We start from the raw sequence: 12,438 nt of genomic DNA on the forward strand, positions 1-12,438 counted from the left end.
AAGAATACTGGAGTGGGTTGCCAATTCCTTCTCCAGGAGATCTTCCCGACCCAGGGATTGAACCCGGGTATCCCGCATTGAAGGCACTCTTTACCTACCGTCTGAGCCAGCAGGGAAGTTAACATAACACAGTTGTTTAGCCTTTTTTTTTTGGTGATGGGATCATGCTTGCCTTGGTAGTATAATTGTTCTCATTTTCATTATCTGACCTCTTAGAAAACATGGTCACAATACTCAGTGTTATTTAAAAAAAAAAAAAAGGTTAAAACTAGCACTCTCCTGATACAAAACATGACAGTTAATACACAGGCTGGGTGTCCCAGCTTATGCCACCAATGAACAATTTTCTGAAAAGGTCAGGTGAGACACATGGCCACAAGAAGTCTTACAAAGAAGTCATGAGCTTTGAATGCCTTACTAGAAATCCATGAGCTAAGGAAGGGCTGGGTACCCCAAAGTTTTCACTGCAAGGATTACAAATAAAGCCACAATTCGCAGCAAAAGTCCATTCTCACTCACCCTGAGGATGAAAGATTCCATCTTGGAAAGACAGTTAACAAAGCTGCACCACCTCCTTACTGAGATCTCAGCTCCACCGAGGCCCTAACAAAACTCAAGACTGCAGCCCCTTCAGGCTGGGAGGGGAAAGAAAGGGCAACCTGGCCCGGGGGGCGGTCACAACTGGAAGACACCCTCTTATCAAAGTGCTACCGTCTATCCCTGTCTTCCTCTGTGCTCAGATGTCACGGTCAGGAAACGTGGCCTTCCTGGGGCAGAGGCTGCGGTGACACAGTGAGTCCGTTCCCAGCTGGAGGGGAGAACGTGCCGGGGGGATGGAGGTCTTGGCTGGGGTACGGCAGGACTTGGCTCAGCCCCAATCCGAGCGCACACTTGACGCCCGGCCTCCTATCCTCTAGGCCAGGAGGCTTGGGGACGATGCCCAAGGCCACCCAGGGACTCCCGAGTTTCCCAGCCCCTACCCGCGCCCTGCTCGCTCTTGGAAGGTTCTCCGGCGGCCCCGTGCCTGTTCTCGGCTGGGCGCATCGTCTCCATCGGCTGCTCGCCCTGACCTGCTTCTGACCCCCATAGCAGATCCAGCTGTACCCTCCCGGCGAGGACGCCGCGGAGCCCGTTCGTGGGCACCGGACACAGCCCAGACCATAGTCGGAACCACCTGCTTTCGTCGTGAGCGACCAGCAGACCGCTTATATGGCCGAGGTGGGCGGGCCCATATCGCCTAACTCGCATACTCATTGGTTGAGCCCATCCGACACTTAGTTGTGCGCCGGCGTCCCATTGGTTCTAACGGCGCGCTCTATAAATCCGGGGAAGTTCGGCGTCTGAGGAAGTTGAGTGGTCGACGCGCGTCAGAGGCTTCTTGGGTCGCGTTGGAGGGTTCCCGAGGCCGGAGAAGCCGGCGGAGGTCGCCTCCGTCAGCCGACGCCTCAACCTTCGCCCTGGGCGTCAGCCTCAGGCTTCACAGAAGTGAAAGCGAGCCAAGAGTAAGACAAAAACCAGTACAAATAAATCCCCAAGTCACAACAGGTACAGTCGAATTCAAGGAAAGCAAAAGTAAATGAGAAAAGTATAATTAAGCTAGTCATTTTTTTTTCCTGCGTAGGCAAAGTAAACAGCTGAGTTTCAAGACATTGACTTCTAGAAAAGATAAAACGGGAATCTAGCTTCAATTTTAGGGTATTTATACCAATTTCTATTTAAAACTTGATCAGCAAAAGTTCACGGTCAAAGAATCGAGCGTTTTTTATTTGGTTGCCTTTCCTACGAACGGCGGCAGGGGGCACTAGATGCTCTCGTTTCGTTCAGGTAGCCGGGACTTTTAAAACCTTTTGATAGACTTAGGAACGGTCTGACACCAAATAATTTGCTCTTAGAAAACAGATCGGTGGTCTGCGTAAAAGAATGTACTAAAAAAGTAATGCGTTCTGCAGTACGGCCTGTAGACTAAGGAGTACAGGTTTCTGAAATATTGTGGCGAGGGGAAAGGTCAGTTCCAGGATATAAGGGGGAATTTTTAGGTGGGCTCTGAAAGAGGCAGGCAGTGGAGAATGAGCAGGGAACCTCTGACTCCTTTACCTGAGTCTGCCATCTAGACTCACTTTTAACTTTTGCCGAGAACCGGGGACTTTCTGTTCTAAAACCAGGACTGAGAGGTTTCTTGGAATTTTTGACGTAACTATAAACAATAATGATAACAACTAACATTTAATGAGTCTAGTGGGCTTCTAAGCATTTAGTCCTCTCAGTAGCCGTCTGAGATAGATAATGGGTCATCCCCATTTTACAGAAGAGGAAACTGAGGCAACTTGCCAAAGGTCATGCTGACAGTTGAGAAGTGTCAGATCCAGGTTAAAGAAGAGTGTGTATACTGGCTCTGCATTTGTTGGGCCTGGCTCCAGTCATGGCTTCACTGCATATTTTATTAATACAGGAAAGCACATAACATTTTGACTGGTACGGAGGAAATACTCAATAGTGTTTGCTATTATTATTTAAAGCGTGGTCCTTGCTCTCCAAGACTTTAAAATCAATGACCCTTATGACTCATAAGTAGAGATGTCTCTAATGGGTGAATGGGACAGAGACTAGATGCATGAAAGTGAGTGGAGGAGGAAACAGCTGGGAAACAAGAGTGGTCAGGTCTGGCTCACAGATCACTGAATGCTTAAATGAGTAGCCTACATATCATCATTAGAAAGTGGTCTCAGATCCTGAATGGCTTGAGCTGATCACTGTAGTCTCTGTATTTAGGTATCATGTGGGCGTGCATGTTTAATTAAAAATGTAGTCAGGGCTTTCCTGGAGGTTCAGTGGTTAAGACTCTCTGCTCCCAAGGCAAGGGACAGGGGTTCGATCTCTGGTCAGCGAACTAAGATCCTGAATGCCACATGGTGAGGCCAAAAGAAAAATGTAGTCAGTTTTTATTAGTCACTGAAATTGTCCTAATAAATGTTAAGCTATCTACTCATCTAGCTGGAGGAGGCATTTATTAATTTTTTAGAGAAAGCATTTATTAATTTCATGAATAATTATCTGTTAGATGTTATATGGTCAGGCCATTCAAGATGGCTGTTCTCTCACTCTGCGTACATCCCTTGCTCCACCAGCCCCTGCTTCACTCACATAAATACTCAGTCCGCTTAGTTATAGGACTTAATTAGTCCCTGGTAACTGACATTAATTCTCCCTGTAAATGGTAGCCTCCTTCTCCCCTGAATAGCAAAGGATGTTGCCATGTCCTGTCCACACATTGTGTTGAGTTGTTGTTTCAGGACCCTTTGTAGGATTCCCCCTTCCAATAAACCACCCATGTCTCTGTCGCTGTCTCCAGGCTGTTTCTTTGGTCTTGAGGCTGGACAACTCCAAGGCTTGCAGACCTGTGGGATGCCCCCCAACAGATGTCAAGCCCTGGAATAAGAGTCTGAGACTAGGACTCAGAGTTAGAGACTGACTCTGGAGCGAGGGGAGTGGGAAGGGATATTGTAATTGAAACCTGAAGTCTGAGAGGGAGCCAGCAGCACGGAGTCAGGGGGCCCTCATTGCAGGCAGCAGGAATGGCCTGAGCAAAGGCCCTTGCAGGGGGCTGGATGGGAAGGGTTCCTTGCCTGGTGAGAACCAAAGGAGGGTGGGGCTAGAGAACTGTGAATTAGAGGCAGAGTAAATTGGTGCAGCAACAAGCTGTGTTCATAAAGAGCTGGGCTGAGTAGGGGTTTCCTGCCTCTGAGTCTTTTATTTAAATCGTCTTGACTGTGCAGCCTCCAGGTGTTGCTGAAGGGAAGTTTCCATCAAGGGGTGAGAGGTAACCGTGTGCATTGCTTTGTTTCCATTTGTTGTCCTTAACTGAGTCGAATGCTTTGCATCTGTGTGTGCTTAAATCCAGAAGTGCCTCTGTTTCAGAGGTCATGACTCCTGACTCTTCTGTCCTGATTAGCAGGTAAATGGATTGAATGGTAAAATGGATTTACATTCATTCCCTAGCATCTCTGTCTAACTTCATCTTTCCCTGAAGAGTTCTTGGAATAAAAAAAAAACAAATATTAAAGATAGCTCATTTTTCCTATTCTTTGGGTCTCCATGGAGCCAATTCTGTACTAGTAGTGTAAAAATCAAACAGATGTGAGAAAGAGGACTTGATGTACAGACTTAATTTGTGTTTCTTCTTCAGATCTCTTTGAGCAAGCAATCCTTAATGCAATAAAAATGACATCTTTGAGGAAAAGCAGATTATCTTATCCGATAAGGCTGCCTTTTCTCATTACTTTAATGTTCCTCTGATCATGCATTTTAAACAGTGCTTTTAATTTAAAAGAAAAAGTCCCAAGAGAAGACTTAGGTCGAAAAAGAGGGCATGATAACATTTGGAAACATGCAATGGAGAAACATTCTGAAAATCCACTCATCAGTGTAGTAGGACTCACTGCAAAGGTGAAATTGGGTCCAAACTTAAAGAAAGGAAAGTTTCAGCCTCTTTCTCTCCTTTCATCTTATACTTCATACCAATTATTAGAGCAAGTTTAAGTGGTATCTCTAACAAATGTCATGGGAAAAGGGAAGTGAATATTAGTTTCTGACATTCCAACCAGGTGTGGATGGAGAGTTAATTTTAAAACAGCCACACACCTGTAATACCTGGGGAGGCCCTGAAACTTCTATCAGCGTTTATATAACTCATTTCTCAGGCTGGATTTAATAAAGATCATTGGGATAAAGATGGATAGGAAGAAATTGAACTATTTATAAAATATTTTTTTGTCAGTTAATACAATTAGTAAAGTGGTTAATAATGCTGGCATGGAGGCTGGAGCTTTCAGTTAGGGAAAACTCAATGCTAGGAGCCTGCGAGATGAGTAAGAAACAGTCAGGGCTTCTCCCTCAAATTGTCTGGGGCTGTGCCCAAAATGTAATAGGATGCTTCTGCCATTCCCTTTTGCAAAGAGGCCTCTAACAGAACTTTAGGAAAACTGTTTGTTTGTCTTTTCTCATTCTTCTTAGATTATCTCCTTAGAGGCTTCTGAAATGCTCAATTCAGTGGTCCCCAAATTTGCTGCCCACTGGAATCACCTGGCCATCTTTTAAAACTACTGATGCCTGGCTCCCATCTCTCAGTATTGTAATTTACCAGGTATGGACTGCAACCCAGGCATGGGGAGTGGTTTTGTTAATCTCTTTATATATATAGGCTTACAGATGATTGTAAGAAATAATACAGAGAGAGTCCATATACTGTTTACCCAGTACCCCCTGCATGGTAACACCTTCCAAAATGGTACTACAATATCACAGCCACATTATTGACATTGATACATGCAAGATCCAGAACATTTCCATCATCACCAGGATCCTTCCCTCTTGTTGGGCTTTTATAACCACAGCTACCTCCCTGCCTGCTCCAACCCCATCCTTTTTTATTGCTTTTTAAAGTAAAACAATTTTAATCTCACAGTACAGCACCTTGAAAAGTACAGGAGTACATTATAACGGCTGGCACACAGGGGCTGGCATCAAGTGAGCAGGCAAGAAGAGTTACTGACTAGAGGAGGAAGGGGAGGTGGGAGATGGTAGAGCTGAAGGGTCATCAGCAATAGGAACGGAGGGCAAGCTGCAGTTTCACTCATGCCTGACGTCCAACCCCATCCTTAACCTCTTGGCAACCATTAATCTATTCTCTATTTCAATAATTGGTCATCTTAAGAATATAAGTGTAATCATGCAATGTGTAATCTTTGGGAACTAGCTTTTTTCACGCACCATAATTCTCTGGATATTCATCCAGGCTGTGGCAGGTGTCAATATTTAGTTTGTACCACAATTTGTTTTACCATCTGGAGTGTTACCAGATTTTGACTATTAGGAATGAACTCCTTTAAACATTGATGTACATATTTTTGTGTAAACATACATTGTCATTTCTCTGGAATAAATGTCCAGCAGTGGAATTGTTGAGTTGTATGGTTAGTGCATGTTTAGTTTTTGAAGAAAATGCTGAACTATTTTCCAGAGGGGCTGTACCATTTTTGCATTCATAAAAATGCAAAAAATCACACACAGCAATGTGTGAATGATTCGGTTTCTCTGCATCCTCGCCAGCATTTGGCATTGTCAGTCTCTTCTATCTTAGTGTGGTGATAGCACATTGTGGTTTTAACTTGCATTTTCCTAATGGCTAAGTAAACTCCTTTTATTTCGCCTTTCACGTGCTTTCCTTTTCTCCTCTGCTTTTTGCTTCTCTTCTTTCCACAGCTATTTGTAAGGCCTCCTCAGACAGCCATTTTGCTTTTTTGCATTTCTTTTTCTTCTTGGGGATGGTCTTGCTCCCTGTCTCCTGTACAATGTCACAAACCTCCATCCATAGTTCATCAGACACTCTGTCTATCAGATCTAGTCCCTTAAATCTATTTCTCACTTCCACTGTATAATCATAAGGGATTTGATTTAGGTCATACCTGAATGGTCTAGTGGTTTTCCCTACTTTCTTCGATTTAAGTCTGAATTTGGCAATAAGGAGTTCATGATCTGAAGCACAGTCAGCTTCTAGTCTTGTTTTTGCTGACTGTATAGAGCTTCTCCATCGTTGGCTGCAAAGAATATAATCAATCTGATTTCAGTGTTGACCATCTGGTGATGTCCATGTGTAGAGTCTTCTCTTGTGTTTGTTGGAAGAGGGTGTTTGCTATGACCAGTGCATTCTCTTGGCAAAACTTTATTAGCCTTTGCCCTGCTTCATTCTGTACTCCAAGGCCAAATTTGCCCTTTACTCCAGGTGTTTCCAAATAGATGGAGAAACAGTGGCAGACTTTATTTTGGGGGGCTCCAAAATCACTGCAGATGGTGACTGCAGCCATAAAATTAAGAGATGCTTTCTCCTTGGAAGAAAAGTTATGACCAACCTAGACAGCATATTAAAAACCAGAGACATTACTTTGCCAAAAAGGTCTGTCTATCAAGGCTATAGTTTTTCCAGTAGTCATGTATGGATGTGAGAGTTGGACTATAAAGAAAGCTGAGCACCAAAGAATTGATGCTTTTGAACTGTGGTGTTGGAGAAGACTCTTGAGAGTCCCCTGGACTTTGAGGAGATCCAACCAGTCCATCCTAAAGGAAATCAGTCCTGAATATTCATTGGAAGGACTGATGTTGAAGCTGAAACTCCAATACTTTGGTCACCTGATGCGAAGAGCTGACTTATTTGAAAAGACCCTGATGCTGGGAAAGATTGAAGGCAGGAGGAGAAGGGGACGACAGAGGATGAGATGGTTGGATGCCATCACCGACTCACTGGACATGAGTTTGAGTAAACTCCAGGAGTTGGTGATGGACATGGAGGCCTGGTGTGCTGCAGTCCATGGGGTCGCAAAGAGTTGGACATGACTGAGTGACTGAACTGAACTGAACTTCATGTGCTTATTTGCCACCATTTGGTGAAATGCCTATTCATGTCTCTGCCCATTTTCTAGTTGAATGACTTATTTTTTTACTTTTGAGTTTGAGGGTTCTCTATATATTCTGGATACTAGTTCTTTGTCACATTTGTGGTTTGCAAATGTTTTCTCCCATGTGAGATTTGTCTTTTCATACTTCTGATAGAGTTTTTCCATATAGAGCAAAAGTTTAATTTTGATGCAGTCCAGTATATCATTTTTTCATGGATTATGCTAGATATTACTCAAGGACTATTTAGCATTATCCACTAAACACATTGCATCAAAGAATGCTGAGTCCCTCACTGCAAAAAGCTTTCATGTTAAAACTTTCCATCTAGATGAAGATGTTTCCCTTCCTTTTCTTGTTTAGGTGTGTTGACTTTTAAAGGATGTTTGTGGTTTCAGAGAAACCCCAGGACACACAGAAACTTGAAATTTCCAAGGATGTGAACTGCAAGACAACCATTGCGTATCAGATCTTGTCCTTGACATTATGGACAAGCTTCTTTCAAAGAAAGCTCTTTACCCATGAGGATAAGGGAGTCGATAGATATAAGAGGCATCTCTGGATTGTCACACACAGGCCATACAACCTCACCAAATAAATAGTTCTTTGTATAAAGAAAAAAAGAACTGTTGTCATGTTGAGAAGAGGACAGGAAAAGGCTCAGATGTCCCAAACGGAATTACAACTCATTCATTTGAATGGAATATTTGAAAAATAAAATAGGGGGATTTAAGCACAGTCCTTGGGGATTATAAATTATGGGCAGTGTGTTCCTTATTCAGAATGTTTCGGGAGGAACAACTTTTGTAAAGTCAGAGTCACGAGTTTCCAGTTAATAGAGATTTTCAAGCAGGCCCTGGGCCACCACATGGCAGGGGGTGCTAGAGAGATGAGTCAGGCAGTAGAACGGTATACGAGGTGAACTCTGAGAACCTGTGCAGTCCTGCTGTCTCTGGCAACATCTCCTTTCTCCAAGGGAAGATACAGAATTATCCTGGAAAGGAAGAGTATAGGCAGGACTGAGCCCAAGAAATTTAGGCAAAGCACTAGGAAGAAGCCAGATAACTTGAAGAGAGCCTTCTCTAGATTAAGTTAGATTTATGGAGCTAGAAAAGACTTTGGGGGGTGTCTGTCTTGCTCTTGATAAAGAAATGGAAAAACTGTATTAGTCAGATAGGCTAGACTGTGATACGTTAATAAATTATGAAATCTCACTGGCTTAACAGGAGAAAAGTTGACTGTTCCCTTGTGCAAACTCCTTTACAGATGTTTCTGATCAGGCATTCTCCTCCAAGTGATGACTGAGTGATACAGGTTCCTTCCATCTTGTTTCATGTCCCTTCAACACATGGCCTGAAAAGTCCATGGGAAAGGGGAAGAGAATTCAGGAAAGGTACCTGGATACTTTAGACATCCAAGTCCTGAGTATTTCATGAATCACTTCCACTCAGATCCTTTAGGCAGAATGGATCCTGCAGCCAACCCAATTGCAAAGGAGGATGGGAAACAGAGAGCCACACAGATATTGGTCACACACCTGTAGTTTTTTCCCACAAGAAGCCAAGATGCAGAGGGATGCCATGATTTTATTATGTTCATTGTGTTAATGTTGTCAGAACTAAGATCAGATTCTTGATACGATGATTTATCAGGTTAAGTGTAGTATATGATGAAGACTTCCATGGCTGGATTCTGGGCATCCCACTTGGCAGCTAGAACCTCAACAAAACTTTTATAGTTCCTCATGCCCACTAGACCTTATATCTTTGCTCCTGAAGCCCCTTACTAAGGTGTGAATACCTTCTGCTTCTTTACCTACCTTCTCTGCCTACTTATTCTTTAAGACTTAAGCATCTCTGCTTCCAGGAAGGTGATCCTAATCTCCGAATGGCCTCCTCTCCAGATTGAGTTAGGTGTCCTATGCATCCACGTTATCCTGTCCTAACATCAACCCTGAATATTTACTGGAAGGATTGGTGCTGAAGCTGAAGCACCAATGCTGTGGCCACCTGATGTGAAGAGCCGACTCATTGGAAAAGACCCTGATGTTGGGAAAGATTGAGGGCAGGAGAAGAAGGGGACGACAGAGGATGAGATTGTTGGATGGCAGCACCAACTCAATGGACATGAATTTGAGCAAACTCCAGGAGATAGTGAACGACAGGGAAGCCCAGCGTGCTGCAGTTCATGGGGTTGCAAAGAGTCAGACATGACTTAGTGACTGAACAAAAACAAACAAAAAAATCATACATGGTAAAGGTTATGTCATTATCCATTTTTTTATTCTATTTCCAATCCTAGATTGTGAGCTTCTTTGAGGCAAGTGACATTATTGAAATTATTTATTTATTTATTTATTTTTTATCCAAAACATGTTTATGGGATGGTTTCCCGTTCATCTTGATACAGGGTACTTTTAGTGCTGCTTCTGTCTGAAAGAGCATCCTTCTGTAAGCCTTGCTTTTCCTTCTGCAGGCTGGCAGAGGACAGTAGAGCTGCCAGCACACAAAACTACTGTTTGTGCATGGCTAAAGACAGTGGTGATTTTGTAGCATCCTGGACATTTTACATCCATGAAATAGGAACTGGGGCTCTGCACCAGGCGCTTCTTCTTGTGTTTCCACTTCTCTTCTGGAGAGGGATGAAGAAGATCCTTTTCGAGAGGCATGTTCTCGTGAGGAGGTCGTCACCGCCGGAAAGGAAAATTTTTTTACATTGTAATAATTAAAATATTTTGACATACAGCAAATCTGACTTTTTATATAAAGTTTATGAAGTTTGACAATTGTATATATTTTTTGAGTTAAGATATTCCTGGTTCTTGATATGCTGAATAATTTGAATAATGGTATCCTGGACATTTTGAAATGATATTATGAGACTCTGAGCCTTGTTTGAATCCTGTAAAATGTTGCCATTTCTGTTTTAGCAGGCAATCAACTTAGCTGATTTCAATCTGCAAGATCTGGCCAACTTGCTGTGGATGGTGTTTTCAATATTGGTTCTATTTTCAAAGCCTTTGCCGCTCTCTTCTGAGCCGGTGTGTACGCCGCCTAGTGGCCAATCTGACCATGGGCGGTGATCTCACCCGTGGTGGGTTTCTCAGTCCCTCACTGGACTCTTCAGGGTCAGATTCACACACACGCAGCTAGAGAGTAAGGCCAGACTCTTAAACAACTTGAGCAGCGCCTCATCGGCCTCCTCTCTGATACCTTCTGAGGTCTCCCTGGTGCGCGCTGGTTCCCTGGAGTGTCCCTTGTCTGCCGTGTGTTTCCCATGACTGCACCCATGTCCGGAGCTGTTGGGGTCGCTCGGTGCAAGTGAGCTAGAACCCCACCCCCAGTGGTTTGGTTTTGTTTTGTTTTGGATATTAAGATCAATGATACCACACATGTGGCTAGATGCAACTAGGAGGCATGAAAAGGGTTATTACATTCTGGAGAGAGCAGGGAGAGCTCTCAGGCTTGTCTGAAAATTGCTTGGTGTTTGTGATGCTGGGGTATGATGCTGGGGTGAGTTCTTGGGAGCTGGAGCTCCAGCTGGAGTGTGAACTGCCTGCTAGTTACAAAGGAGTATCTTAGCTTTCTATCAGTTTTGCCCAGATGTGGGGCAGAAAGGGAAGGGGGTGTAGTGAGGTGTGAGAGCTATGACCATTCAGACTTCAAAAAAAGAATCAGATCCATCATTGTAAGCACCAGAAGATAGAAAAAAAAGTAACAGGATTTGTGCTATTCTCTTGGGCCACTTCTTCCAATCAGAGAGCAGGATTCCTCTCCCTCAGAGTTTTTAGGTGCCTGTGGGCTGTTGAAGGCTGGATCATGTGAGAGATGACAGAAAAGCAAAGGAAGGAAGAAGAAAAGTGGGGAATTTTCTCTGTTTTCTCGGAATGTCAGGAAACCCTCTGCCGTTCCTCATGTCAGAGTTTAAAAAGCATCCCCTGGAGCCTTCATTTTGCATCCTTGCCAAGGCTCATCTCCAGGTCTGAGGCGTCCCTGAGACCAGGCCAGGGCATATCAGTGGGAATAAAAGTGTCAGGTTCACCACCTATTCAGTGGTATTTCAAAATTTGGTCTTTTCTCCAGTCAACCTAATACTATTTACTTTTCATGGTGAATACTTGCTCCATGTAGTCTGTCCAGGTTTTACAGCTGCATTCAGTGGGAGACACAAGGCTACCTACCCCATCTTAGATAGAACTGGAATCTATGTAATTTCATTTTACTCCCCCAGGCCTAGCACAAGAAAGGACTTACCAGATGTCCAGTGAATGAACAAAGTGAATGAATGAATGAACCAGTGTACAAATCAGTTATTTGATTTATTTATGAATAACACAGAAATACTCATGTTTCCAAGAACAAATTTCTGATCACCATCAGTCAGTTCTCTCTCTTCTCTTCCTGGGAATGTGAGGTATACAGAACAGTTCTAGCCTGTTTATGAAAAATAATTTTTCTTGTTGAATATTTAAATCAGATAAATATTTCAAAAACAGAAGTTGCTGTGTCCCTGAAAAGGATTTGGACTGCACAGATTTCAATGAACTTTCTTGAACTCTGGTACTTGTTCAAATATTAAAAGAAAAATAAAAATTGACAAAGGACTTTCTTTAGTTGCATGTGTTTACAGCCTAGTTACTACCCATACAGGCTAAAGAGTAGGTTTAAAAACAACAACAACAACTCTACAGAGCTCTGTTGCCCATTCTTCTGTCTGAATATAAATTATTGGATCTATTTACAGTCCAAATGCTAGAAACCCCCAAGTACTTGAATAGCAGGCTCTTGTATTTCTGTCTCTTTAATCCTAGGCTGATCTGAACATTGCCAGCAATAGAATTTAGCTGGTGAGTCCAACATGAAATCAACTAGGGCTCATCTTTTCCATTCTTGAAGTTGGCTTTGACAGGGACCACAGGAGTCAATGGGACCTCTGTGTGTGGATGGGATTCCCAGGAGAGTCAGGAAGGGACGGATGATTCATGAGATAAAA

General features: G+C 43.3%; 1 protein-coding gene and 1 long non-coding RNA gene across 3 annotated transcripts in view; one reads left to right on the forward strand and one right to left on the reverse strand.

The window, feature by feature from the left end:
• The first annotated feature begins 1,322 nt into the window (after nt 1–1,322).
• Nucleotides 1,323–12,438, forward strand: part of LOC110143236 (uncharacterized) — a 71,569-nt gene continuing 60,453 nt past the window's right edge. For both annotated transcript variants that reach the window (XR_002315543.2, XR_011483876.1), the window contains exons 1-2: nt 1,323–1,545; nt 5,011–5,140. This is a non-coding gene — a long non-coding RNA (uncharacterized lncRNA). The remainder of the gene's footprint in view (nt 1,546–5,010; nt 5,141–12,438) is intronic.
• LOC110143226 (small ribosomal subunit protein eS27-like) lies at nt 9,728–10,985 on the reverse strand. The gene has a single exon (XM_020902826.2). It carries the CDS (start codon nt 10,112–10,114, stop codon nt 9,863–9,865), a length of 252 nt encoding a protein of 83 aa, XP_020758485.2. The 5' UTR covers nt 10,115–10,985; the 3' UTR covers nt 9,728–9,862.

The sequence above is a fragment of the Odocoileus virginianus genome, chromosome 27 (assembly GCF_023699985.2).
Source record: "Odocoileus virginianus isolate 20LAN1187 ecotype Illinois chromosome 27, Ovbor_1.2, whole genome shotgun sequence".
Classification (NCBI taxonomy): domain Eukaryota; kingdom Metazoa; phylum Chordata; class Mammalia; order Artiodactyla; family Cervidae; genus Odocoileus; species Odocoileus virginianus.

Coding starts and splice junctions, on each gene's coding strand:
- LOC110143226 (XM_020902826.2), bottom strand. CDS start 10,114: ATGCCTCTCGAAAAGGATCTTCTTCATCCCTCTCCAGAAGAGAAGTGG.